At 38.4% G+C, this 10,594-nt stretch overlaps 1 protein-coding gene across 3 annotated transcripts in view; it reads left to right on the top strand.

Annotated features, from left to right (window-relative positions):
- Positions 1 to 7,950: 7,950 nt before the first annotated feature.
- The window catches only part of ca10a (carbonic anhydrase Xa), a 167,986-nt gene continuing 165,342 nt past the window's right edge, over positions 7,951 to 10,594 (top strand). The window contains exons 1-2 of one of the 3 annotated variants that reach the window (XM_064323212.1): positions 7,951 to 8,369; positions 9,194 to 9,599. In XM_064323212.1, coding sequence (XP_064179282.1) covers positions 9,539 to 9,599 — 61 coding nt within the window. In that variant the 5' untranslated portion in view covers positions 7,951 to 8,369; positions 9,194 to 9,538. Of the gene's footprint in view, positions 8,370 to 9,012; positions 9,106 to 9,193; positions 9,600 to 10,594 lie in introns of those variants that run through there. The other 2 variants (XM_064323209.1, XM_064323211.1) reach the window with 2 other exon arrangements.

The raw sequence follows: 10,594 nt of genomic DNA, 5'->3' as shown, positions 1-10,594 counted from the left end.
GAATGTGTGATTTAGAATACCGAATAAAAAGACAAATCTACACTGAATAATGCATTTTCAAAAAGCAAATACATCTGTTCAGCTGTAGTTAACTTCACGTCTTTATCTAAAATTATTTCTATTTAATTGGTTGGGGTCGCTTCGTGAAGGGAACCTTGCTTTTTTATTATCCAAAAGCAATGAATAAATATCTCAATTCCGATCAACAAAAATTCAGAGGGGAAGGGACATATGGGCCATAAGGCCAAATGAATCTGCATTAATCGCAAGCTCACAACATAATGATAAAAATTATAATATTTGACAATGTTGGTATACTTCATGTATTATGTATAGATTTCAATTTATAAACTGTCTGTATTACAGTACATAGCATGTAAAACCATAGCATGGTTTTATTCAAAATGTAGTCTATAGCTCTGAAAGGCTCTTACTGATTTTCTTTGTCAAATACTAGTATTACATAGTTTTATAGCTTTATGTTTGAAACTGCAACATTATAATTTGTTGAACAACAAATGAGGAACATATTTGTACACATGTTGTTGAACAAATTGCAGTTGGTTGGCAGTACATGTTCTTGTCCAAAACACGTGATGTTAGAGATGGCTTCTTTTTACTCCATAGTCAATCAGTTAAGCGCGCACCAAAATTCAGAGTCAGAGGAGAACGCTCATGTGCAGCTTGTGCAGGCAAACTGTGTACACCTCATTGAGGGTTGCTATAATACTGATGTCCTGCTAACTTCCCTCCCTGGCTGATGCCCCAGCCAATTATGAGCCACAGCTGGCACTGGTCTGGAATGGATTCAACCTCCCACAGAGACCATCCATGCACTAGAACAGTGCTTAAACACAATGAGCCACCCAGAAGTGAACACTTCACAAATAATGAAATTTGTATTGCATAAATCATGTTGTTTCATATAGTGGGCATGAGGTAACAGTACGAGGTCACTTCACCAAAAGGAGAGAAATAAATAATAATAATCAGCAAATCTTTTTTCATGCCAATTATTTGACTTTTTGTATTTACTATGCATTATGCAGTCTTGGGGAAAGGCAGTATCAATGCACAATATTTATTTGTTGGGCCTGTTTCACTGCAGAAGCATCTTTAAGTGGTTCTACTTCAAAACTGAATCCATCCAGCTATCTATAGGCACTTATGGTCAGGGTCGCGCGGACAACTGAATGTGTTTTTTACTGTGCATCTTAATTGCAAACAAGCAACTTTTAATAAAGTATGAATAGTGTTCTTTGATTTGGGGACATATAGTTTTTGGGTTATATGGCTGGGTTATTTTTCAGTTGAAGTCAACATGCAATATTAGCTGGTTTTAATTTTCCCGATAGAAAACACGGTTATTTACAGAAATGTATCTAAATTTGATGATTCATAGAAGCCTGCACCATATGCTGGTGGGAGGGCACATGAATTATTAGAAGGTGTGAATTCCAGCTATTTTAGCCCCGGACAGATGGTGCTTAAGATTCTATCTTAATCCATGTAATTTGCCATTTTTCAATTTGCAGTTAGACTTCAGTTACCTTACATATAAGTGGGTCACCTCACCCCGCCCCTCCCCCCAACAAAATAAAATAAAATTAATGAATAATTATTAAATAAAAATTTTTATCAAGTGTAAGAGGATGCCGTAATTTTAATATTCTCAATAGAAAGCAGTTATTTGCTGAATCAGGCAATTATTACATACTCCATCAAATAATGTTTTTGCTTGTATCGTAAAATTCAGTTTCTCTCTAATTCTTAAGAGGTTTTGAATATTCACAAAGGTCCTACAGGTCTGAGCAGCTCATCACACTAAAGCACTTAATGAGCTAAAGTACTGGTACCCTATAGTATCATACTGGGCCAGAACTCAGTGTGGTTAGCACGTAGAGCTTGTTGTCGGAGCGAAGTCGTAGGAAATGTTGACCCTTGCTCATGAGCCTGTCTTTGCACTCCACTCCCTGCTCCATGTATTTTTCCCCTGCTCTGCTCCAAAATCACTCACCGGTCACAGAAAACTTTTTGTAGCCTCCCCTAGCAACATTTCTTTAATAAACACAAGACAAAACTTGCTATTAGCCACTTTAATTAAGACACACTATTTGAATAAAACCTGGGCTACAAATAGACATTTGGCCTCTCAGTTAGCTAGCTAGCTAGCTACACTGCCAGCCTCTTTGTATGTTTACAAAAATCAGGTTTTCTTGCTGTATGTCTTTTCAGATTCCACAGAGAATCTTTGCTCGTGGAGACTATATCACCACATTCTCTATCTTCATTTTGCAATTTTGAATATACTTTAATTGTACACCTATTTGTCAGTCTCCGTGCGAAAATATTTAACAAACTGCTTAACAAATTCAGCTACTTGCTTGCTAAGGGGAATAATTTGGGGAAAGGGGGGAGCAGCGTAGCCCTACTGGGCCGGTTTTTGGTCTGGCCATCCTCAAAGATTATGAGTGAGCGAGACTGACGCTCCATTCTTTTGAATCCTTGCTTCGCACTTCAGTCAAATTACATCTGCTCTTCTCCCCGCTCCGCTCCATTCACATGCTAGCAGAACCATAGTGCACTGCATCATTAGTCATATAGCATCACCAACAGTGGGAGACCTATGTTGGCAGCATTATCCCACTTCTGGCCAACAGCTAGTGCATTGAATGTCCTCTTCCTATGTAAAGCCTCTGTGGTATGGCTAGTGGACTGCAGGGTAAAAAGATCCAGCAGTGGGCAACACATGCTTCAGAACATATGCTTGACAGAGGACATTGCAGGGATGACATGAAAAATACTGTAAAGAATACTACGGGCCAGACTCTGTAAAGAATGAGGATCTGACATGTACAGTGCCTTTCGCTCTGGATGTTGACTACAAGCAAGCAAGTCATTTAGTGACAGTCCAAAAATTACAAGTAGTCTCATGGAGGTAGAATTTTCTTTTCATTTCAGAATTTGCTTATTGGATTTTTCTGTGTGTCCCTGAACCCAAATAGAAATGGCATCAAATATTACTGGTCCAAACATACATTTGTGTATGCACCCATTCACCAATATTACCACTGAACTTCCTGGAGTATCAGACTGACAGCCTGTTCAGCCGTTTCACTATATCAGGGATGAATAACTCTTAGACAGTCAGTGTCTGCAGGCTTTTGTGCCAGTTTAGAACATGGTAACCAGGTTTTCTGATATTACTCAGTGCAGACTGACTCTTCACAGACAAGGCAAATGAGTTTCCTACCTATTTGCCTTTTTCTTTCTTTCCTTTTTTCTTTTTGCATACAAGAAGGTTTTATAGCACTGTCCAGTTATCCTGCTTGCTAACTGTTTATTTCTATGTAGCCAATTCTAGCAGTCTCAACTAAAATAAGGTTTGCTCATTTTGGCTGTGATACCAGCTCCAAATGAGTGAGGTTTTTCTGATGATGCCAAGTACAAATTAATCTTGTTTTGCTGATGCTGATACTCTGAATTAGGCTGGTTTACTGAGTTTAAATTTGTCCGATGTGGACACAGTTTCCATGTATGATGATTTCCTGAAAAAAATACCACAGAACCGCTGTTTTATTCTCAGCATTACACTACAAAATGCAATTTAAAAACTATTCACTGCACCTTCTCCCTCCATAATGACAATCAGGCAAACCACTCACTCTGACCGCTGGGGACGTGGGATATGTGCTGTAGCTGAACATAGTCTTCCCTTATTACCATTTCTATCTTTTGCTCCTATTCATCCATCCAGAAAGCCTTTTTTTTGTTTTCCTCAATTGAATCCAGCTATGGGACAGAACTACAAGCTCCAAAGTTTCAATTGACCTTTGAGATTTATCTCATCGCTATGCTAAGAATCAATTGTTGTGTCTCCCACTGGCTTATCCTTTACAGAGTGCAACATGGCTCGTATCAGTTCTGCTACCAAATGTACTCGTATCTGTAGGAAAATTTAGGACTGGTGCAAAAGATAGCTGAATGAGGACGTGCCTGGACATTATATCAGGTTCAGGAGATTTAAGATTTGATTCTCGCTTTTACCTGATCCACATGCTCAACTGTACTTCTCCCCCAACTGTGTCCTTGCAGCAGGATGATTATGTCACAGAGAAAAAGAAACATAGCTGTCAGCCTAGAGCAGCTAAGCACCACCACACTCACGTTTCAAATTGATTTTCCCCAGTCACCTACAGCGATCATCCCTGATCATAGAGGATAGTACTCTCAGAAACATGAGAATAGTCACTAACAACTATATTGCAATGTATGCCTGGTGCCAGAGCTACTGATTTTGAAGAAAATCTGAAGGTGCCGGCTAAATGTAAATTCTCAAGAACTGTTATTCACATTCTGACCAATGACATCCAACTGAGGTAATCGGAGGTCACACAAAAAAACTAACTGAATCGGAGTGTAAGTTAGCAAAAATATGTCAGATAGTAACAGGCTCTTTCCCACTCTCAGCTTGTAGGAGTGATGAGGCCTACAGTAAACTCACATTACTAAATTGCTGGCTGTCTGAGTGATGCTGGGTTTGACAATAATTGGTTGTCTTTTTGGGGAAGGCCTGGTCTGTTGAAGAATGACAGGCTCTACCCAAGCTGAAGAGGTGGTCTTTTCTAGTATCTTAGCTGCTAGTCTTCGCGAGGAAAGGTCCTGACATGCCATTAGGGTGCCAGCCTGCAGGTGTATGGTCCTATACCCATGTCTGCATGTTTCCCAGAGCCTGTGATGCATACATCTGTCCTTACAATTATATCTAGAATGTATGATTCAGAGCTGGTGATTGGCAGCAGTATTTATCCCACTAATCCCATTGCTAATGTACATTACAGTCAAAAAATACTTTTTATCCTATTGAGACAGTCTGTACTACAAATAAATGTTACGTAAAATAAACCCAGCCATGCCAGTAACATGGTAATCATCATTGTTAAATTCCACCATGTTGCTACTACGTTTTGTACCAGCATCATGGGGGTACTGTGCTCCCTATAATCAATCCCTATTAGTACAATGATGCTCACTTTCTCCACTATTCATTCTATTTATTGAACTTTTTTATGGATAAATCAGAATAACATTACAAATCAAGGCTTTATGCAGATTACCTGCCCAATAATCATCCAAGCCATTAGCAACTTGTGTAAATCATAGGTCTAAATCAGAAATATTTTTCCTCCATATTAAATTGGGATGCTGCTCCCTTGGATTTTTTTATGATTCCATGAACCCCCAAAATAGCTGAACAATTTCTATACCACTGCCTCTCTAACCTATTCTGAAGTCTCCAAATTAGATCATTATCCCCTGCATCTCTGCCACAATGGAATCCTGATACAAAGTCAATCGATTATTGAAATTCCCCTTACTTTTCCATCGACCTTATCTCCTATCTGGCATAATACCAAACTCCCAACTGATAGCAAACTGTTCTTCTAGCATTAAATTAAAGAGGAATGCTTCATTTCACCGATATTCTGAATAATGGCAACATTCCAACATTTAATAGACCCATTTGAAATCTCCCCTAATCAATGTTATCCATATGTTCTACAAAGCTGAAAAATAAATAATTAACTAAACAGGAAATGCAACACAAATCCAGTGTACTGCCATCCCCCTCTTTCTTATCTTTCTTGTCTTATTATTTGGTTACCCTCTCAGCCAAGAAGTCATGCCCAGCCAAACTGCTTATCACCACTCTAGTCATCCCCCTAAAACAATCTTACAAACCTGGGAAAATAAAAGAACATTTCCCTAGCACAGATACATATCCTAATGGTCACATAAATAACACAATGGACTTACAATGATAGCCAGAAGTAAATCTCATGAATACAAAAACACATAGTTCCCCTTCATGGAAGGGCGAGGGTGGGTACATAGGGTCAGAGGAGGAGGGTGTCATAGGGGGAACTCGACCATGATTTCATCCAGTTGGTGTTAAAGAAAGTTTCTGCAGGACTAAAGATAAGTGTAAAGAGTCCATAAAAAATAAACAGTCAGTAAATCAGTAATCTACCTGCAGACTCTTGTAATCCTATAAAATACATTCTTAAACTTGCTTAAACATAGCAGCTGTGGTATGTGGGAAAAGATATCCTACTCATGTCAGGTCACAGGAATCTTTTTTCAAACAGTTCCGTCCATACTTTATACATCTCTAATATCCATACACTTAATAGGAGTTTACAATGTATCAGGGTTCTCTGTAAAAAAAAAGTAAAACCGTGATAAATATATTAAAATAGTTTGTCCATACTATATGTTATAAAACAAAAACCTGAAAGTAACTTCATCAGGGTTCATTCATTACTAACACCTAAATTAGCCAGGTGTATTCCATTTGCTTTTGGAATCTAATCAGGAGCACTATTAAGTCTATTGTAACAAAATGGGGAAAAAACCCCAGACACAACTAAAATCAGGTTTTCCTCCAAACTGAGCATCCAGAAGAGAAGATCAATTGTCAGTATTGGGAATAAATTGTTTAGAGATCAACAAGCTCTCCAGCACTTCACAGATTTGGCCTCTTTGGGATAGTATTGTAGCTAGACAGAAGCCATTTCTGAAAAAGGCTAACATTACGTAACGCCTGAAGTTTTCCAGAAGTAATATGACAGAACCTCAAATCTCCTGGAAGGAGATTTTGTGGTCTGAGACTAAAGCTCTTTGGCCTGAATGCAAAGCGCTATGTTGGTGCAAAACACAGCCCATTGCGTAACACCATCCCCACTGTCATGGTGGTGGCAGCGCCATGCTATGGGGTTTTATTTTCAGCATGAGGGATTGAGAAGCTTGTTTCCATCAAGGGAACGATGGATGGAGCCAAATGAAGGCATATATTTGGTGAACCTGTTTCAGTCTGCAAAAGATCTGCATTTAAGGAGAAGATTCATGTTCCAACAGTGAAATATCCCAGAAGCATACAGTATAGCTAAAATGACAAAGGGAAGTCTTGAAAACAAGGTTAGTATTCTGCAATGGACCAGACAAAGCCCTGACTTAAATCCCTTCGAAAATCTATGGAAATTCCTATTCATTGACACTCTCTATTTAACTTGTCAGATTTTGAGCAAATTGGCATGGAGTAATGGGCAAATGCTCTGAATCAATACTTTTGTAAATGAGAAATGTATTTTGGGGAAAACAATGTTAAATTGATTATTATTATTATTATTATTATTATTATTATTATTATTATTATTATTATTATTAATAATCAAATGCATTGAAGTTCATGTTGGGGTGGGGGGGAATATATTTATATTTTTTATAATTTCACAAAAAAAGAAAAAGGCCTACACAACTATTACGTAACAATGCTATTACTTTGATAAACAGTAGCAAAGTTATGTACAACAGTAAATATAATTAATAAAATTAAGCTTATAGGCTATATAATTGCATATCTTCGTTGTACCACCAAGCTGGTTTCTTGTTCAGTTTAAACGCGATTCCCAAATGTTTTACAATAAATGCTCTATATACTTGCCTGAATTTATCTCAAATTAATTGACCCAGAAATAGTGAATATATGCGTAGCCAATCACGTTTTTTCATGAATTTTTCAAGGTCCGTGTCTGCATTTTCATTGATTTACTTTTTATTTTATTTAATTACCATGGGTTTAAACCGAACATAATACACGATTAATATTTATGTAAATTCCAGGTATGGACGCAGACGTACATACACGCGCACGGGTGTGTGTGTGTGTGTGTAGCCTATATACTGCACCCATCCGAATCCAACAGTTGAGCTTCGCTTATCTTGATCTTAAATATATGTCGATTAATTTGAGGCACAAAAGAATGCATAGCCAACATTCAGTCCTTTTAAACGTTTAATCCCACCCGCGCAATTGAATGTATGACATAGCCTACTGTAATTTAGACTAGTAGTGTGCGTCTAGCATCACATTCTGGTTCAACAAAAAGCTGCTGCTAGTTTCAGGTTTATAATGAAAGATCTGCCCGTGAATCTGCGTATAGATTCAAGGAAAAAGCCGATGTATGTGCATGTGTTTTGTAAGATAGACTTCCAGTACATCGACAAGTGAGCACAATTCATGGACTTGTACCCGTGGACGCGCACCTCGGCACGGCTCTGCGCGCTCTGAGGTTGCTTTTCTTCAGCAGCTTTGAGCCCGTAGCATCCCGAAACATTCGACTGCCGCAAAGCTCGAACTCCGGGTGCATCGTCAAACAGGGCTACATAGTGATCATTTTGCTTCGAATTCGGTTCGGAAGTTATTTTCCTATTTTTTCCCCCATTTTTTGCCCCTATCAAACCTGAGTTTTTTTCCGACATAAGAAGATCAATTAATGTTGAGTCTTTAGTCTGTCTTTCCGTTATTGGTAAGTAGACTAGCCTACTCTCATAATGCTCCTGTTGGGGATCAGCAGGGCTGAATATCTAATGTGGCTACCAAGGCATTAGTGCCTTTCGTTTACAGTACATTACGCGAACATGCAGGAGTTGTAAACCCTCATTTTAAAGGCGTCATTCTGACTATTACTATTTCAAAGAGTTGTAATTATGCTCGCGAAATATTTCACAATTCAATTTGTTCAAACTGTAGCACGATGCATCTGGTTTTGTCCGCGTATAGTAGACTATGCAGTGGAGTGCGGAGTGGGACGATGTCACTGTCCTAATCGACAACTTAATGCGTTTCAGTTAGTCTACATAGGATCATATATCATACGGTGAATACGGTTATCATTTCGCTGTTGGTTTGTATGTAGTCTATAACAGATTAGCTTTTTTAGAATAGCCTGTCTGAGAATATATTTTCACGTTGCTAATATGCTACACTTGAGCTAAGATATTAAATAAATATGAAAGTGGAATGTAAGTCTTAGAAGTCATTATGCAGTACAATCCGTTACTTTTTCTACCTCCGAAATGAAAAAGAAATGCAATTTTACCGAAGCGCGTCAGTCGTACACTGCGTGTGTGAGAGTGTGTGTGCGCGCGCGCTTGGTGAAATACAGGAACACTGTGCCATATCAGAAGGAAGCACGCCCCCTTGCAGTTGTAGGTTCGGTTTACTGTGCATTTATTGGGTTCGTATGTTTCCACGAACCTGAGGTGAATACAGTGCTCTTCGTTTAAGTTATGGTTTCAGTACACATGTACATGTCTCACATCTATTCACTGTTTGACTTTCTCGTTGCAGGGTCACCAATCACCCACGGCAATTACCATGGTCTTAGAGATATGATTTGATTCCTATTTCCTGGGAAACAGTAGAAGCAGGAGTTAAATTTACGTGTGAAAAAATCGGAGTAATACTTGAATCCCTTCTAATTGTGTTGAGGATATTTTCTCATTCTCCTCTCCTCTATCTGGGATCGTACTGCTTGGAAAGTGTGGCGTCATGTCTTCGAGATGAATGTGCTATGTGCCTGATCTGGGAAATACCTTGTGGAAGGTGTAAAGCGGGAAATAGACAAGGAGGACTCAGAGTCTACAATTGATCCACATTTTCGGTGCGTAATGAACCTGGAATGAACGACGGAGAATGGATATTATTTGGGAAATATTTATTATTCTTCAAGCTAATTTCATCGTCTGTATATCAGGTAAGACTTCTGTTTAATTCTGTGACGAATAAAGTTTAACATCGCCGATAAGTAGCCTACATTTGTATTCAACTAGGAAACGGACATTGAAGACGTTAATAAGTTGCTTACTAGGTTACGCGTTGTTTTGATGGCATATGAAAGTTTAGTAATAAACCATTCTTGAGGATCTGATAGGCTATACTGTGATCCACAGTCATTGATTGTGTTGTCAGGAAGTGGTAATAGGCTGCAGTTTAACGTAAAACTTCGCAAGTCAAAGAGATATATTTGCTTGAGAAATTTTTAGAAAGATCGGACGGAGGTCTGATTTGGGGCTGGATGTTGCGCTGGAGCACAGTATTGAGACCCAGCCGTGTAAATGGGTTAATGTACAACGTATGATGTGTTATTATTTTAAATCGCAATGAACATGTATAGTGCGTGTTAGTATAATTATAACAATGATGGTATTAATCATGTAACTTATACACGAAGTGGAATTGTTTGTACGAGGGGTTTACACACGTACACCTGCTTTGACTAAATTTCAGTGGTTAAAAGTTATCGATTAAAATGCTCTTCTTATTTCGAATATGCATGCGCAAATATGTATGTTTTATGCATGTATGCATGTATGTCGTGCGTATTTCTGTGTCATTAATCAGGGCTAGAATGATAAGATATAGCCGTTTCATTCTCATCTATCTTGTTCTCGGTTGAATTTGCCTAGATTCTAATGGTGACATTTTATGCCAACAAATTAATCAGAAATGCAAGCATGTACATACTGGCGTTTATGACAGTGGTTTATCGTCCGGTTTAAAAATTAAACAGCTATTACTGCTTACCTTCTTTCTGTGTGTGGATACATTGTGCATGCGAGTAGAAAGCGACCTAAAATAATAATAAATAAAAAAAACGATCACTAAAAGACCCCACTTCTCAGATCAATGTTAGGACACTGTATAGAAGGGATGCAACGATTGTACAACTTTGTATGTCTTGTCAGAAGA

Source organism: Anguilla rostrata, chromosome 2, assembly GCF_018555375.3.
Source record: "Anguilla rostrata isolate EN2019 chromosome 2, ASM1855537v3, whole genome shotgun sequence".
Classification (NCBI taxonomy): Eukaryota; Metazoa; Chordata; class Actinopteri; order Anguilliformes; family Anguillidae; genus Anguilla; species Anguilla rostrata.
The sequence above is the reverse complement of the archived record's forward strand: the minus strand, read 5'-3'. Positions and strand labels throughout refer to the sequence as shown.